The sequence below is a fragment of the Gambusia affinis genome, linkage group LG05 (genome assembly GCF_019740435.1).
Source record: "Gambusia affinis linkage group LG05, SWU_Gaff_1.0, whole genome shotgun sequence".
Classification (NCBI taxonomy): Eukaryota; Metazoa; Chordata; class Actinopteri; order Cyprinodontiformes; family Poeciliidae; genus Gambusia; species Gambusia affinis.
In genome coordinates this window covers 7,394,773-7,413,918 of record NC_057872.1, presented here as the reverse complement: position 1 = coordinate 7,413,918, position 19,146 = coordinate 7,394,773, and the positions used below count along the sequence as shown (strand labels likewise).

The following is a 19,146-nucleotide window of genomic DNA, read 5'->3' as shown; positions in this document are numbered from 1 at the left end:
GACAGCAAACAGGAAGCACAGGAAGCATGTGTTCTCTGCTTCAGGAAAAGCCTGACGTGTCTGTCTCAACTGGGCTGTAAATTGGCTTTAAATAACCATAATCATAACTTAACCAGCAGGCCAGGCGAATCATAACACCCTCCTGAGCTGGAGCTAAAAGAATGAGTGAAAACATTAAGTAATTAGCCACTGGATCACAACCACTCCACGTCCTGAAAAGACAATCAGCTTGTTTGTCCTCCAAGCAAAGAAAGCATTTTTTGTCCCTTTAAGTCAATCTCTTAAGTGTTGTAAATGTTTTTATTTTTTAATTTATTTTCTGAACCCCTGCGGAGTTACAGAAGACAAAGGAGGACCGACGTCATCGGTTACTGCTGCGGTTTCAACTCCTGAGTGGGCTCAGCCAAAAATTGAGAGTCGACGCGTGCGGGCATACAAAAGTCGCCGAACAGGTGCGCGGTGAAGCGCGGCGGTGAAGCGCGGCGGTGACGCAGTCTCCTCGCTTGAGGGGAGACGGAGGTCTGATGAGCGAGAGGTTATTAATGCAGATCATACAAAGGTTGATTAAGTGCCGTGCCTTTTAAACTTTCCCTTCCGATTTCCATCTAAGCTGAGCGCGAACGTTTAAAAGAATTCAGATTTAATTAGTGGCCTGTACTAATAAATATCAAAGGAATTCCACTTGAAAGACGTCTTTAACATAGAACCACGAAATCTGAGATATGGATGCCTTGACTCATACTAATCTTCAAAAAAAAAAAAAAAAAAGGTTAGTTTTTCTGCCTAACTTAGCAGATTCCAAAGGGAGCCTGATTAAGTTTCTCCAGCCGACTGTCAGCAATTTAGCCAGACAGACTGCTGCGACTTTTTCACTTTGTCCAGAGGCATTTATCTGTATTAGACTCAGACAAAGAGATAAACAATAAAAATCCCCCACCAACCCACCAAAAGCCAAGCCTCTTTTCTCTGACACATCAATCAATCAAACTTTATTTGTGTAGCACATTTCAGCAGCAAGGCATTTCAAAGTGCTTTACATCAAATCAAACACAAAAACACAATGCAACATAGAATCAACAATCAAAACACAACATCAAGTCAGATTCCGTCAATGAGCTTAACATAGAAATTGACAATGAAATGTGGCAAACTATTCTAGAACGCATTCACACCTCCTCAATTTGTGCCCGACACAGAATAATTCAGTGTGGCATACTCTCAAAGGCTCTGAAATCACATTCTCAAGAATTTGGTCACCATTTTTGGACCATGTTAAGTCTTTGACATTTGATGTGACCCTATGAGTGATGCTCCCCTTACTTTCAAGTTGGCAAACACCCATTATAGAAGTTTTATTACAATTTTAGTAGCACAGAATACATTAAGCCACTTAGGTTCCCCGTCTTAGTTGTTTTCTGGTTAATTTATATTTTATTTACTTTATGGTACCTCTGTTTGTTTATTATTATTATTATTATTATTATTATTATTATTATTATTATTATTATTATTATTATTATTTTATTTTATTATTTATTTTTTTTTAGTTTTCTACTCTTTATCCATGTACTTATGGAACTAATTGCTAGGTTGTGTTTGTGTGCCTTGTTTTATTCTTGGTTCTTGTTTTGTCATTTATTGGTTTGTGCTTATTCTCAAAAGTACTGTCTCAAGTATGACTTGAATGTCTATGTATGTTGCTCATTGTTTTGTAAAAATCAGTAAAAAAAAAAAAAAAAAAAAAAAAAAAATTGTAATTGATTACGTTTCAAATACAACTCTAAACAAGTGGGTTTTTAGTTGAGATTTAAAGGAAGTCAGTGTTTCAGCTGTTACAGTTTTCTGTAACTTACAGTTTTCTGGAAGTTTGTTCCAGATTTGTGGTGCATAGATGCTGAATGCCGCTTCTCCTCGTTTGGTTCTGGTTCTGGGGATGCAGAGCAGAACCAGAACCAGAAGACCTGAGAGTTCTGGAAGGTTGATACAACAGCAGCAGATCTTTAATGTATTGTGGTGCTAAACCATTCAGTGATTTATAAACTAACAACAGTATTTTAAAGTCTATTCTTTGAGTGACAGGGAGCCAGTGGAGAGACTTTAAAACTGGTGTTATGTGCTCTATAAATAATGAGTATACATGAGTATTTATTTTTATCTCTTCTTCAAAGGTGGAGCAATATGTCTTCCCTACTGTCCATAGAGCCGACAAGTAAAGCATGAAGTCAAAGAGACTGATTTGTTTGGAAGGCATATAAACATAAATATGACACTGATGTGTCACGTGGTTTAATGCTCGACACGATTCTACAGCATAAATATGAGATCTTGTGAAATCAGTCAAAATAGCTTAAAATGTCACATAATTGGCCATGCAGTAACTAAATATCTTTTTATTTCTCAGATCACTGAATGCAATACCCCTATCCGATAAAGTCATGTTGGCAAAAAAATGCTTCATAATTGGTTAATTGGTTACATTATGTTTTTATGGTGTGAATATTTACATGTATTTTTTTTTTAGACTAACATAGTTGAAAGAAAATCCAAATCCAGACTTATCTGAATCAAATCTTCAATGTAAATTCAAACTACCAAGGTAAAAATGACAAACAAATGTATTTTTGACCAATTTTACACGTAATTATTAATGAGCATCGAAGTATACCAGATGGGCATTACATTCCTAGTCTCTGATGCATTTTATGTGCTTTTTTTTCTCTTTTTTTGCCACCATGAAAGCATTCAGTATTCATCCTTTGGATTTAGCTCATGCACGCCCACGCACAAAAGGGGGCAGCTTTCTTATCTGTCCTGGCAGCCCTCCGCTTCTTGAAATTAGCAGAGCAGACATCCATCCCAAGAGCTGAGCCACGGATGGCTGGTCGCTTCCTTAAATGACAACATTAGCTGGCAAACAGAGCGACAGGTCATGATCCGCACTTAAGCTGCTTACGGCACGCAGGAAAGCAAAAGAAAAGTCGGACGGTAACTTGAGCAAAAGACGGCGCTGTCGTACTTAAGAGTTTTAGGCAGGTGTGGTTCTGTTCGTTAGAACATAATGATGGAGGACAGAAGACAAAAAAAGAGAGAAAACTTAACGCTTCCCTTTCACTGACCACCGTATGAAAACAACGAGAATTAGGAGTATATCGTGGAGCAGTATTTGTCTGGGTGGCACGTAAAAGCCATCAGGACAGCCGGTCTGATTAGATGACGTTTAATAACTGTTGAGATTTCTCCTGTTTTGCCGCCTCCGCCACCTTTATTTGAGCGATTCGTCACTTGCTAATGTGAAACACGACACCAGCAACTATCACAACTTCCTCAGGACTGGACAACTTTCAGAGCCGCCGCAGTGATACAAGCATTACCGCAGAGAGTATAATGGCGCTGGCTTCTGCAGGACTCCAGGCAGGACACCAGGACGAAAAGATTGATTGACTTGCAAAGTTATTCTGGCCCCTTCAATTGTATCTACATAACAAGCATGCACATCCTCGAACAAAACAGGAACTTTATGCGATGGATTGGACCTAAAGTGGCCTTTCTTAGCCGCAGCTCTGGCTTGTATCCTAAGGGTTGGTCGTTCAGCTCAAAGATGGATCTCTGTCTCAATCTCAAGCCTTCGGCAGCCTCTAATAAGTTTTCTTGCAGCTCCATCCATCATCGTAAACCCTCACCAACTTCCCTATCTCTGTAAAAAAAAGAAAAAAAAGAAAGAAAGAAACAAAGAAAGTATCACACCAGCATGATTATTCAGTGCCACGGGTCACGTTTTCGAGGGTTCGTTGTGAAAACTAAATAGCATTTTGCAAGTAGACCAAAACGTTCAGTATTGGGTCTAAAGCAGAGCAGCGTTTACAGTGAGTATGATGTGTTTCTTATATGGATTATACCAAACTAACAAATAGGATTTATTTTAATATTCCTTCCTACTTTGTTCCATAAAGACCAGATTTGTAGAGTGCCAAAAAGTAAAAATAAATAAGAAATGCAAGTGATGCAACTTCTGAATAGTTTAGTGACCTTGTTGATTATGATTACCATACACTTTTCTTGGTCCTTCCTTAATTTGACGTCAATACAACGCTCCATCCACTCTGCGTGATGTGTCATTAAAAATCTACATCAAGTGAACCACAAAGTCCGTCTGACCGTTCTACTCAATATTCTCCCAAATCCTGTTTCCAGGATTTAGAGCTACAATATAATAGAGATATTCGTCACAATGACATTGTGAATACATATAAACGCCACACTTATTTGTAAAAAACATGATTCGTTTCGTTTTACGTTAATCTTTCACATAGGTTTAGAGGCTGAGAACATTTTTCAACAAACGCTTTAAATGTTTAAATAATAGATGTAGTTATTATCATTTAGCTTGATAAGTGTGGCTCATGGGACTTTACTAGAAGCTTCTTTAAAGCTGGAGTATGTAAGTTTTTTTTTTTTTTTTTTAAATATATGTTAAAACTGCGACCATGTTGTGACAGTCTGGTGTGAAAAAGATGGATCTCCTCCACCATCTCCTACTGCTACTACTGCCATCTGCAGAAACGCACCGCTCCCTGTCTAAAACAACCAATCAGAGCCAGGAGGATGGCACTGTCAACCAATGACGAGTATGCATTGCTCAATGACCTAAAGGCAGAGAAACAACTTTGCGTTTCAGGAGAATCGTCATCGGTGTATATGCTAACTCAGAGGTATTTGTCATGAGTTGCGGTGTGAGGTGATGAGGTAGACGCAGCGGACCCAGTTGAAATGAAGAAGTGATGATTTTAATGACGATTGTCAGAGAAACAGCAGTCCAAAGTCCAGGCAGCACAGGAATGAGCGGAAAGTTAAGGCTCAAAAACTGGTAGCAACTGGTAAACAATAGGCCTCCGGCAGCAGACTTGACACGGCGAGCCAGTAGACAAGACGAGGACCCGACAAAGAACGAGGAACAGCTGCACTCAATCAAGGGGTAGACGGGACAACACAGAGACTCTACAGAACACAGACACCTAAATAAACACACAGAAAACCCAAATCACTACAGTATTAACCCTGTTCTTTTTTTCCAAGGTGCCGGTTCATCACCCTTTTACTTCACAGTGAGAAAAGTGACCCCACTTGATAAAAAGAAAAAAATTCCCTGCTCTCCACATCTTACATCTTACAAAGAGAGGAGAGGATGAAGCTCTGAAACTCTCACTGAAAACACAAGGCAGCACTATGAACCTGGAACCCTTTGAAAGTGTGAGATCGGACAGGCCATAAAAGGGTCCCCTCCTTCATCTCTATCTCTGGAGTACTCAGGACCCTGAACCCCCTTCTTGTGCTCCGACGTTGAATGGGGATCAGAGGGCTGAGTGGAGCCCAGATGGCAGCCATCATGGCTGAGTGTCGCCGACAGCCATCAGGCGGGTGAGCGAGGCATTCCCCCTCTGCGTGTTTCCAGCAAGAGAAATGGAACAGACATGGCACTCCAGCTGAAGTGCAGCAAATGTTCGCTCTTTGTTTGTGCTGCGATTCTTAGGAAATGTAATCTCAGACATGTCACATTATATGTTGATGCATTAAAGGGTTTTTTTTTGTTGTTGTTTTCCAGTTTGTCATAGACAAAAGCACACCACTTGTTTCTTAAAACTGGGGTTTGTAACTTTTATAGAAAAATATTTTTAAGATTTATTAAAACTGTCAGTATGACAGTTTAGTATCAGGCAAATTATCTGAGAAAAAAATGCTCCTCTAGCTTTGCCCGGTGCTAACTACAGAAATGTTCAGCTTGGTCAGAAACAACCAATCAGAGCAAGGAGGAGGGTCTTAGTGGTGTCAATCATGCTTGTGTGCTTATTCCCACCAGTTGAGCCTGTTGTGAATGCAAAAGCTAGAAAGGGTTTTATTCATCTGCAGTTATTAAGGCCTGTCACGATAACAGAGTTTGCTGGATGATAAATTGTCCCTGTAATTATTGCGATAATTACTGCAATCTTAATACTGTCGTTTTGAGATGGGTTTTCAAGTAATATTATGATAATGACATAATAATGCAAGTTTGAGCTCGCAAAGACCAATAAACTTACCACTAAAGTGGAAGATATTTCAATAGGGGTGCACCGATTTCCTTCATTTTGGGAGATCAGTAATTACATGAGAAGCTGATCTTATCTGCCACAGGAAACGTCTAAAAATCAACCACCGTCCTCTTTTCCTCTCCAACAAGAGAGGTTTGACAGCCAGGCCGGCCCACCAGGTCATGCCTGTATGTTTACAGTCAACAATATTCACCCCACTGCTGCCAACTCAGTGGCTTTCTTCCTATATTTATCGACATTTCAGACAAAAACAAAAAATTGGTATCGGCCAAAATCAGAATCGGCAGGTTGGGCTTTTTAAAGATCAGTAATCGGCCCAAAAATTGCGATCGGCGCAACCCAAAACTTTTAAATATTTTAAATAAAACATGACAACCAAATTCAATAAATAATTTTTTTTTTTAAATCATCTAAAACCATAAATAAAATGGATCATCTTGTCTCTGAAACAAATTTTTCCTTCAAAAAATATGAATGAAACTGAGCTCATTTTAACTAAAAATGCGACTTAACTGAATCATCGCTTGTTGCAAGAGGCTCAGATATGGCGCTCAGAAATACGTGGAGGTGTAACATTAAGTAAAAAGAAAAAAAAACACTAAAAGTAACATTTACGGCCAATTTCTAGAAGTCCAATCGTTTCAGCGGCGGTGGCAGAGCTCATCAGGGACGCCGCAGTCACAGAAGTGTTGCTGTGACTCAGATGTGGATGCCTCTCCTGACAGGCCTCACGCCGAGGCACAGTGGACACAGAAAGTGACCGGCTGAGCGAGTCATTATGTCCACGCTGCTCTGACTGCTGCGGGCTGATGGCTTGTGAAGGCTGGAGGCCCGCTGAATGAGCTCTGAGCTCGGAGCCCCGTCTGGGGCTTTAAATCAACTGCATCAGGACAAAGCAACTGCTGGGAGAAGAAATTTAATCTAAAGATTTACTTTTAAGATAATTATCGGCGGGGAACCAATTCAGAGAAGATAACAAGCAGCTTGCCTCTTACGGTTTTTTGTCCTTTTTGTCTGGCTTGAACCGTCGTTGATTACGTTCCTTTTAACTAAGTGATTTTGTATGGAGACCAAAGACTGACAAATAACTTCCTAAACAGGTATTTAAATGTCATTAATTTATTAAAAGTGGAAATATAGAAATAATTTAATGAATGTAGAATTAACTGTGTGTGCCTCAATTGATTTCATTTTAAAAACTAGATCTAGTTATTTCACAATTCAACATTTTATCATTTATTTAATGCTCCTGTGCAGAGACACATTATGAATTAATTTAAAATTCAAACGTCAGCCATCAAAACTCAGTGGGCGGGATCAGGACATAAACCCTGATGTCTGATTGGCTGCTTCAAACAGCAAGTCAAGGCAACGTCTTCCAAGTTTGCTGCGACTCTGAGCTCAATATCTTCCCTAAAGAGAACAGAAATAGATTCCATAACATAACTAAATTGTTGCAATTTATTTGCCACAAACTCTGGGTGAGCAACCTCAGCCTCCGTAGCTGCAGCTTGGTCTGAAATGTCTCCGATAGGTTCACAAGAGCGCGTTAGCCGGTGTTAGCTGGTGGGCGGGGCTAACACAGATCCTGTCTGAAGTCTGTGACTGCTTCCTCCACACAGGATGAGATATTTCAGACCAAGCTAGAGCTAAAGAGGCAGGAGCTGCTCACCCAGAGATTGTGGCAAATAAATTACAACAATTAAAAATATTGACCCAGAGTGAGAATGAACAACAAGAAGTTGGTTTGACTTGCTGTTTGAAAGCGTTTCTATTGACGGATGAGAGTGTCTGGTTTGTCTGTTTGTGCAGCTGACCACTCATCACCCTGCGTCCACTTTTAACAGTGAAATCAGCTGAATAAAATCAATATTAGGCTACCAACTGTCTGTTCTTTGAAAAACTTTACAGGAGTTAATGCGTGCACTGGCTGCTCTGATGTCCGTCATGGTGGACTGAGCCTCTTTCTGAAGGTCTGAGTTGACAGTTTAAATTAATTCATGATGCGCTTCAGTAAAGAGACAAGTAATAATTTATGAAATTATGAAATAATCATATCCAGCTTTTCGTATGAAGTCAAAGCATTTCATCGAGGAGCATACAAATGATTTTACATTTAATAAGTCACTCCTGTATTTATTTCCACTTTTAAATAAATTGTTCACACATTTAAATCATTTTTTCACACGTTACTCATTTGTTGTAACTTGGCACTCCACACCCTCCGTACATCTGCACCCTGAGCTGACCCCGTGTTTGATCCAGCGGTGCACACCGCCACTGAGTAATAACAACGTCCAGGCCTTTCGCACCACGTCAAGATGTTGACTGCTGATCTTTCAGATAAGCAAGAAATCAATTCAACTCTCAGCAGCCGAGCAGAAAACATCTCAGCACGAGGCGCCATGCAGTCGTCGCACAAACAACGCGGCACAAACAGATATACGCCTCGTCGCTGCAGATGGGCGTCAGATTCAATAATAACACTCTGTTAAAAGAGCCCCCCCCACTTTTTTTTATAATGCAAACTCAGCTGGATCACGCTAAATGCGAAATAATTAAGCGAATATGCAAGAACGGAAAACAAAAAAACAACTATTTATGGAGGAACTTGTTGGTTTTGACTGACGTGTTGGATAAAAATACCGGCAGCCCGCAGATTATCCACCACAGAGGAGAAAGTAACATGTTTTTTTTGTTGTTTTTTTTGTTACATTGTGCCTTAAAATGTAAGAAAAAACGTTACATTTCAAAAGATTTCAGGTGGAGCCTGCAGAGGTAGTCCACTGCACGTTCTCCTTTTTTTTTTTTTTTTTTGCGATGATCTGAGTGAACACATTTTTTCCCTCAAGTGCTGCAAGGTGCATGTCAATTTATGATCACAGAGTGCCACAAGTGAGTAAAACATGTCCGTCACTCTTTAATAAAAACTCCATGCCAGCCTTAATCAGCGGCCCGTCATTAAAATGTGTGCAATGGGCAGAACGCAGAGTGGCCTTCAGAGCCTCATCAACGGGACGGCAGCTGTCACACACAAGCTGCAAGAAAAAAATCCCCCCCAAAAAAAACAAAAAGAAGAAGAAGATACCCTGAATTTATGTCATGTCAGCCATCATCCAGTCTGCTGTCCTGTCATCAGTTTGCTTCATGAGCCAACGAATGATCATAAAAGCTCTGGGGGAAAAATGTTATGGATGGCTTGATTCTATTTATTCTGCCTGAACATGGCACGTGAGTAACACTTTCTGTAATTGCCTGGCAATAAGATGCAAAAGAGAAGCAGAAACCAATTTAAAAGAAGCGTAGGACTCTATAGGAATTACACAATGTTGTCTGAAATCTTCCATATTTTAAGGATTCCTGTTAGTCTTTACCGTAGCAGAGGCTACATCAACGTTACTATAAGAATCCTTTACAAACATTCCTAAAAAGACATAAATGTAATTCTTAAGACACAAACAAAGTTAAAATAATTAATTAAATCATTAACCCCAGTGCATAGACGTCACTGCTAGTGATTTGATTTGATGCTAAACAAATTTGTTTGGCTTGGCAGACACGTATTCAGGACACATGTAGCATTAAACTTTTCTTATTTATAAAATGTTATAAATCAGTTCCACACTGGGAACTCTTTTGCTAAAAAATACATTTTTGCCAGAAAATCTTCACTTTCTTTGTTCACTTTTGAATACATAAGAAATGTATGCATTTCTCATGTGTAAGAAACACATAAGATATTATATATTTCTTATGTACACATAATTTCATCAGAAATTATGAAATTTCATCAGAAATTTTATAATTCTATGTGAAGTTTCTCATAGAATCTCTGGATTCGAGATTCTCTGGATTGAAATGTAATGCAAAAGTATCAAACTGTGACTTGACACAAATCATGATCTGTGTGCAAAAACCAGGCCTTATTAGACAGAGTTTGACTTCTTATTTTGCTCTCCAACAACAAAATCACATGTAAGCGATAACCCATGTGACTGATAGAGTGGCTAGGATTATCCTGAGCTATCGCTGTATTATACAGTTATAAAGATTAGGCTCCTTGTACATGAACTGACTGACATGAATGCCATAGTGTGATGGCATTAGCATGCTAACATTTGAATAATGTCCTCCAATTGCACTTACCAACTTGTTCTAGTATTTAAAAAATGACTGACTAAATATATACAAGTGATAAAGATGCACTAGTTTATTATGGGACAAAATTTTGCCAACACAATTTAGTACTATTTGATCCCAGAGCATAACGTTGGTTACTATTTGGTTCCTTTTTTTGCACAATTTGGGCAAAAAAAGGACTTCATTTTTTATCTTAATTACGCTGTGGCACTTAATGCAACTACAATAAAAGTGTTGATAACACAATTTCCAAATTTCTCACACAGGCTTTGTAGTTTCCACAGTGGGAGCAGTAAAAATTAAGATAAAGGCTCAAAAAAAATAAACTTCTCCATTAAATTGATCAAATATGCAATAGGCTGTTTCAGCTCACCAGTGCAATTTGCATATACTAATTGCACACTCAGTCATATTTTCAAATATTCTACTATTCAGTGATGCTCCAATGGATGAAACTGAAAGCAACAATCTAAGTTTTTCTAGTTCAAAACAGTATCATTTAGAATGTATCATTAAATTATCAATCCAATTCAAACTTTATTAAAGAAGCAATATCCTGGTTCATAGTAGAAATAAAAAATAGGATAAAAAAAGAAGGGAGAAAAAAGATATATTAATATACATTCTATGATTATAGAATCATTTCTTGAAGTACAAAATTATTCAGTAACTCCTCGTTTTACAGCCTAACGGGTTGGTTTATATTGCCTTTAAGGCAATTTTCTGCAAAAGAAAATGAAGAGAAAGTATATTTCCTCTAACATCAAATAAGAAACTGGTTTTGTTTGCTGGGTTTAAATGTGTATTTGTGAGACGTCAGGTGCTTTGGGACGCCACCGAGAATGTTTTAAATCCAACCTTCAGCCTCTTCATAACCGTTTCATCAATAATTCATAGTAACATAAAATGCTTTGGGGGTGGGAAAAGGAAAGCATTCAAGTCGAGGCCCATTGTCGGGGATCTTGTTATAAAAAATGTGATTCGTAGCTGCCACATATCGGCGCCGTTAACATTTCAGACGGATGAAAGGAAGCGTTTGACAGCAGAGGCCGGGACGGAGAGCGGCGTTTCTGAAGAGAGAGCGAGACCATGACTCTGACAACAACATCTAAAACACGACCTGTTTTACTCTGTCACGCTTTGTTCCCGCTTGCGTGTCACTATGACAACGGGCTCTTCGGGAAGACCTTAAAAACGACTTATGAGGTCAACAAAACAACTGGGAGGCACACAAATAAAAGCGCAAAACAATATAACAAAAAAATAAGAATAAAAATACAGAGATAAGAATGTTCCTACAGTGCAGCACGCAGACCTAACGGCGCTCCTACCAGCTCCACACTTGACAAATTAATCCACTTCTCTCGGATCTGCTCCTCTCCCTCTGGAGTGTGTTTGGCAGGCGAAGGAAACAAATCATATAAGCTGAGCCATCAGGCTCCCCGCTGGTCTGGGCTCCCCTCTTCCCCACATGATCAATGCGCCAGACGGGCAGCGAGCCGTAAACCAAACCGCCCAGCCAGTTCTGCAGTTTACTCCCCGATTACAAGAGCAAAGGCAGCTTCTTTACTAACTACATATATATATTATTTTTCTCTTCTCGTCTTGCAGCCCTTGCTGGCTCAGATGGTGAAGTAAGGTCTTCCAGCCTATTACAGTAGATTGGAGTCTCAGCCATATTAATAGAAAGTAATTACATGTCGTTTAATTTAGAAAAGGTGTTACAAAGAGAACTTCAACCAAGTGGTTGGGGGGGTAAAAAAGAGAGAAGTATTTGTTTTACATAACTGCAGCACTGACATTTTCAACCTCTAAGCACAGACGACGATTTTAAGGACCGACAAATTGGCCACTTCCAGGTTTTCCCACACAGTCTTTGTAAGTTTGGAGTTTATGTTGAAGTATTTTTTTTATAAGAAAAAAATTTTTGGATTTCACTCATTACAGCCAAACATTGTTTTTTTGTTTGTGGCTAACATTGTTTTTTGTTTGTGTGTGTGTTTTGAATGCAGAGGCCCCCCTTAACTCTCTTGGATCAGGGTTTTGGACAGAACCTGCCGCTGTTTAACCGGGTCTGGGACAGATGTTACACAAAACCTTGACAATCAACTATTTTTTGAATTTGTACAAAACACAACAAAGATAACTGTACATGAACAAATCTGTACTGAGTGCAGGGAAAGAAAAGAGAAATCAAGTTTACATTCAACAACTTAAAATACATATTTAAAGCCTTACGGTTCTGTTAAAGTACCTCACCACACCTGAATCAGAACCTCTGTGTCATTTCACGATATGAAAAGCAACAAAGGCAACGAAATGCCGAAATATAAACATTCTCAGTTTTCATCTATATCAAAGGCTTACAATAGCTGATTATTGTTTAGCCTCAAAAAAGAAGAATAAAAAAAGATGAAGCTCTTTTTTCTTTTTACAACACATTTTTGCGTGGTTCTTGTTTCCATGGAAATCACAACGTCATTTGGAAGTAATGCTTCACCTTCACCACCGTCAAAGTCGGGCACAACAGCTTTTACACACACTACATGTAAACCGCTGCTGCAGAAAATGACTAAAATATTGCAGCAATGAGGCTGGAACAACATTACATAATGACATATCTCAAGATATGCAGTCCAACCAACAAGGATTATGTTTCTGTCATGTCAATATGCTAGAGGCTTGAAAGTGAAAGTGAAAGTGACAGCATGATCTACTTTCTGATGAGCTGGGCTGATAGCTGTGTGGCCACAGAGGGAGATTGAGCACATTAAAATTTACTTCTTAGATGGATAACTCTCATACATAAGATAATAATCAAGATGGCAAAAATTAATGCAGCAGACCCACAAATTTTAGATGTGGGGGGATTTTAAAAGTGACACATGTGCTTCAAACACATGATAGGATGTATTGCTGAACTCCTTCATTTCTTTATCAGACCTGTTGTTAATAATCCGCCATATATCTACATCTAGAAATAGTTCATAGCGTTTAATCGTTTCCACATTTTATCCTATAGCTGTATTCAGAAATGGATTCAATTATTTCCCCCCCTTCACAGCCTTTTCTTTAAATGTTTGATATTTTAAAAACAGATGAGAGATACAACAGTTCTTTGGTCGTCTCCTCAGTTTATTTAGCCTGCCAGCGCAGACCTTCAAAGCAGCAGAATTGCTTTTGTACGCTTCCACAGATTAATGCTTTAAGACAGTCCTGTCTGGAAAGTCTGCAGACAGTTCCTTTCACTTCGTTCTTTGTTCGTACTCATATATGCTCTGCCAATTATGGGAGCTCATGTAGACGAGTGTTTTCCTTTCCAAAATCTCTCCAATTAACCAAATTAACAAAATTTAATTGGACTCTAGTGGAGTCCAATTAAACTGTAGATACATCACTAGAGACAATATGCGCCTGATCTTAATTTTGAGCTTTAGAGTCTGGGAATACGTCTGTAAAGGAGATTTCTTACAATTTCCTTTTATTAATATTAAATCTACAAAAACCTGTTGTCACGACGGGGGGATATCTGTTGACTCTGACGACGCTTAGTTTACATTTTGTGAAGAAAGAAGTTGAGCTCAGAGTCTTCTTCATGATGCCGCCACAGGCCACCAGGAAAACAGGTTTTCTTTTTTTGAGGGTTACGTTCTTTTGACACAGTGCAGTGTGACATTGAACCGCACCAGCTGAAAATGAAACAAACGTTACCATTTTGATCCCCAATCAAACCAAGTCTACCGGACTATTAGGTCTGAAAACCCCCCCAGCCATTTCCTTTGGTTTCAACGTTTTTTTTTTCAACTTGCTGACCGGTTATGAAGCTCATTGGCATGTTAGACGTTAGTCCAGTTGATCATTTGTCAAAAATACCACATTAGCTGAGATAAATACAAGTTGATTGCAGAGCAGCAGAGCTAAGTCCCAGCTGTAGAGAGCAGAGTGTCAGTCCTGGTCAGAGCATCTTCTACTCACTGTGTCCAATTTAAAGACGATCTGCAACGGCATGGTGCTGGAGAAAGAATTTCTAGGGCTTATTACCAGGCGCAGACCACGGCTCAGCATGGAGACACGCTGCACTTCAGGTGTCGCCATGACAACTGGCTTCAATTAAGTGCTTTGACTGCTTAAACTTCATTAAGTCCAATGTTTTCCCAGAAAAGTTTGCAGCAGCTCAGTCGATGCGGCAGAACTTGAAAAAGGCCGAGTCATCAAGAGTGTGTCAGCGAGTCGGTTTCTCACCTTAAGAGTCCCCTGCATTTCTGTGCAGGAGGAGAAACATTCACACCCTAAGAGTTCCATGTCCATTTGCAAATGCAAACTTCTTTTGAGACTTATGGAAAAGCTCCTAGCATTTCACAGTGAAAAAACTACTACTCTGTGGTTGTCGGCCATATAAAATCCCCCTTACAAACCAATTGAAACGTGGCAAAATGTGGAATACTTCGAAGGGGGGGGATGAAATTTCACGGCGTTAAGCTAAAACGTGGTCAGTGTTTACTCCAGTACCACGCTGTTCGGACTTTTTAAACCTAAAGTTGTTCAAATTTGTGATGCGGTTTCCCCCCATCTCCTCCCATGAATAACCCTAGAAATGAAGAATGAGTCAGCGTATTATTCATGGATTACTGCCTATTAAGACACTTGTGAGAGGAGAGGAAAGTGCTGCCTGTGGCTGTGCGATTACCACAAAACCCAGGATTTGTGTTTAGAGCCCTGAGGGTGAGAGTTTGTACTGAGGAAACATATGGCTCAGAAAGGACTCGCACGCCCATTAAAGCACGACAAACACTCTGCGCATCGGGCTCTGTGCACAAACACAACCCACGTGAAACACTGCTGCCTTTTCCTATGTGGATTCCTGTCACACAGTCTGAAAAGGGTGAACTGCCCCTCTGAAAGCCTGGTAACAGTAATAAATCAGCAGGGAGTGAAGGAGACTGACAGCAAGGCTGCAACTTGGTTCAAAGTCCTGCAGATAAAAACCAGCGCTCACACTGGAAAGGCTTCAAATAAGCCTTCACACACACACACACACACATGTTCTCGCTCACACATTACTATCACCGCGATCACGCTCACACAGCAACAGGAGGACGCAGGAAACAATTCGGTGTTCCTTCTCAGAGGTAGCTGCGTCTCCATTAACCAAACTCAATGTACGAAAATAAATTCGCCAACTGGAGACACAGCAATTTCAGAAAAACTTTATATTTTCTGATAGAGAAATATTTTGTGGGGTTTTTTTGGCTGCAACAAAATACATGTATTCCGCAAAACATCAATAGAAACATTTTTTTTTTTGCTTCACACGAGTCATGTGATCAACAGCTGGTTGTTACTACTGGCGAAAACCACAAAGAAGACGACAAGAAGTACTTTGAGGATGATGGTTTTTGGGTTTTTTTTCCAGACGATGTACAGCTGGACACACCAGAACTCTTGCAGAATCGCAGTTCGGAAAAAGTTGCGTGTCGTTCTAAAGTGTTGAATCCGTAGCTCTTCCGTAAAATCGCAGACTACGGCTAACAAGACGCTGACATCTCCTCTACGGCTGAAAGGTGACGAGTGCCAGTGCCACGGCTGAATTACGAGTACATCTCACTTAACCTTACTCACATGTGAAATTAATCTAATTTTGTATTCAATAATTTTGCACCTCAAATGCGAAATTATGTTTTTGAGACACTAGCTGAATATAGACAAAGACTTGCGCACTTTTCTAATGCAAATGCCGCAACAGAAAGTGGATGCAGCGCATCTCACTATCTTACAAACGGGGCTCTTCTTACCTTGCTGTCTGCGGGTGACTCCCTCTTTACTAGATGCTGTCCCATGCTGCTGACAGAGGCTGGGGGGGAAACACAGAGGAAACACCACATTACAAAGGCTCCACATATGTTTTCTTATCAAATACAAGGAAACCAGCCACATTAGGGTGCCTACATTTTCTAAATATGCTGGTTTTAGATTAGAGGAGTGACCTTTTGCTCTTTTATTTTATTAATCCATACTAAACAACGTGATCTAATTTCATAAAGTTTATTCAGCAGATTTTGTCCTGAAGCAGAGGTTGGTGATTTTCCCCTCAGGCTGAGGCAGAGCCACTTATAGGGAAACAGTTTCTGAACCCGATCCTCTGTTTCAGGCTGAATAGCGCTCCATCTCATTCCTGGATGGTTGAGGGAGACGTTTGATTTATGAATCGTGTCCAGCACAGGAAGCGAGATTAAGATCGATTTTAATCATTTTGTTTTAATGAATCACCTGAAATGTGCTTTAATGAGCTCATTTGATAAAAGATGGTTTATCTGGTTGTCAAAGGAAGACATTTATTGGGAAATTCATCCGGCGCTTTTTATGATTTTATCATAAATATTCAGTACTGATAGCGAGGATCCTTCGATCATGCAACATAGCAGTGTATCACACTAGATGCAGACGAGGTCAGCATTGGTTAGGATGTTTTCTCTTGCTGGCAAGAAGGCGGTTTAACAGTTTCTTGAAATCTCTTGTTTGTCAGAAATCGCACCGAGTAATTGGCTGGTCGGAAACTAAAAACAGAGGTGAGGGTGAAAAACAAAGCTTTTTCAGAGTCAGCACTAACAGATAGTGATATAGTGATATATTGATCTTCATGATGGAAGCCCACACAGGGACAGGGGTCCCTAATCAGCTGTGGCTAGAAACTTGTAAGAAGACACAATTTTAGCTGGCTTTTGGATCACAGATGTGTTTAAAAACGTAGAAATGGGACGTACTAAAGGTAAAAAGATACTTAAAAGTCAGATATTTTTAAATGGAAACGTGTTTTAAATCATTTGTCGACTTCAACACACATTAGACCAGCTGACCTTTGCTGTGTTGAAACAGCTTACTGGACATTAATGATGGATGATTTAATTAGTCTTCTGAATAGCAACAGGCTGAAACAAATTAGCTGCCAGTAAATGTCTTTAAATGTCTGAGTGCCAACCAGATCCTACAAACAGTATGTTGAAAACAACTGAGGAGTATTTATTTACTTTTTTTTTTCCACACTGCCAATATCTGCTGCCCTTTAGACAGAAAGCAGAATCAATCAGTGTTGACAGGTCAAACTCTTTAGAAGTGAGATAGTGGAAATTGGCCACAAGAGACGTAATTAGGGTATTTAACACTAATCTGAGTACTGAATCGCTGCCTTTACTCCTTTTTTATCTTGGATAAAAATAATAAAAAAAAAATCTGCACACAGGCTGTAAATCAATAATCCTTTTTGTCTGGATCACATCCTCCAACTCTGCAGTCGTCATGTGAACTGAAACAGGAAACTGTGATCTGGTGTACGCTGAGCTCTGGTGCGCGCTTGTTCATTACAGTATTTCGCGGTATGTTTTGCCTGGCGGTATTTCCTTTTCTTCTTCAGGGCACAGGCGGCATTTGATTAGCAGCTACTTCATTAGAGACATCCTCCGAACCCGATTTGGACCCCCAGCAACTTATTAGATTTCTGTGAGGTGGCTCAGAGTTAACACTTCCAATCATTACGTCCTGATCAGGCGTACTTGTCGTGGGTTAGGGTGACAAAAAAAAAAAAAAAGAGAAAAAAGGGAGAGCATGGATTCCTCTGACATACAGAACGGAGCTTAATTATCAGCACCGATTGAGTGACTTGATAATGAAAATCCATTCTAATGAAAAGGGAAGAGTGTCAGCAGTTCTGACATAAATAGATACAGTAACGGCAGAGTTCAGTCAACATTTAGTACAGGAAGTTATCTCAAGTCCATCAAATTAACTTCCCACATGTTGGAAAATAAAATAAAAAAATCAGACATCCAAAACTTCGTCCAGATATGGATAATTAATACTTTGACAATATTTACTCAAAATGTTCAGGATTCTTCTCAGATGACTCTGCCTGACATTTTGCCCACACTCTTGATTTTATTAAATTAGCTGCTTTCTCCCACTTTGCAACACAACATTTGCTTCCTGTATTTACATTTGCTGCTCCCATCCAATACACACTTCTGGCCGATAAACAAACTGAATTTTCCAGCAAAGAAATTCAGTCTGACAGGTTGATGGACGATGATAGGTTTCAGTTTGCTTGGCGTTTTCCCTGTGCGAAGAACAACCGACCCCAAAAAGGTTGCAAGTTAAACTCATTAGCTCGGCGGTTTTCAAAGTGTGAGGCGCGCCTCCCCTGGGGGGCGCCAGAGCACTTTAGGGGAGGCGCGGTGCGAGGGAAAAAAATAAACCGGAAAAGCTATCTGCTTGCTGTCTAGTGATGTGAGAGAAACGTCTTTTACGCACACGATCAACTCTGTGGATTTAGGAAAAGGGAGATCAGTGAAATGTTTTTAGAGGATGTTTTGGCCAGTGATGTCAGTAACGTTACTGACGTCGGACCACTTTTTTCAGTAACGAGTAATCTAACGCGTTGCTATTTCAAATCCAGCAGTCAGACTACAGTTACTTATCAAAATCATTTTTGCGTTACTGCGTTACTATCTTCTTTTGTTATTTAATCGTATTTCCTCTACTTCTTGTCGGTGACCGACGTCTCTATGTGACAGAAATGTAAACAATGGAGGAGATGCGCATTTTGTTGGTGGAAAAACTGGAACTATTTTGTGTTTCTGTCGACAAGTCCGATTATTATAAGCTTTGGGCTTCATTTTTAAAGTCGCCAGATTTAATGAGCGGGTTGCGCCTTTTTGGGCTCGTTTTTGAACGTGAAGTTGCTCATTTGGGCTTGGAAATAAGCAGAGACTCATAATAAATCCCAGAATTTGTCCGTCATTAAGGTAGTTTTAGTCAGTCTCTCCCTGTCCATCATTTCCAGGATGATCCGTCCCGCTGTGTCTTTGTTAATGTCAAGTTAATATATTACCTCTGAATGACGCGAGCTTAAGCGCTCCCGAAAACTCCA

At 39.8% G+C, this 19,146-nt stretch overlaps 1 protein-coding gene across 2 annotated transcripts in view; it reads right to left on the bottom strand.

Annotated features, from left to right (window-relative positions):
• Positions 1–19,146, bottom strand: part of LOC122831548 (myelin basic protein-like) — a 69,389-nt gene that overhangs the window by 24,871 nt on the left and 25,372 nt on the right. For both annotated transcript variants that reach the window (XM_044117826.1, XM_044117827.1), the window contains one exon: positions 16,019–16,077. In XM_044117826.1, the coding sequence (XP_043973761.1) occupies positions 16,019–16,063 (45 nt within the window). In that variant the 5' untranslated portion in view covers positions 16,064–16,077. The remainder of the gene's footprint in view (positions 1–16,018; positions 16,078–19,146) is intronic.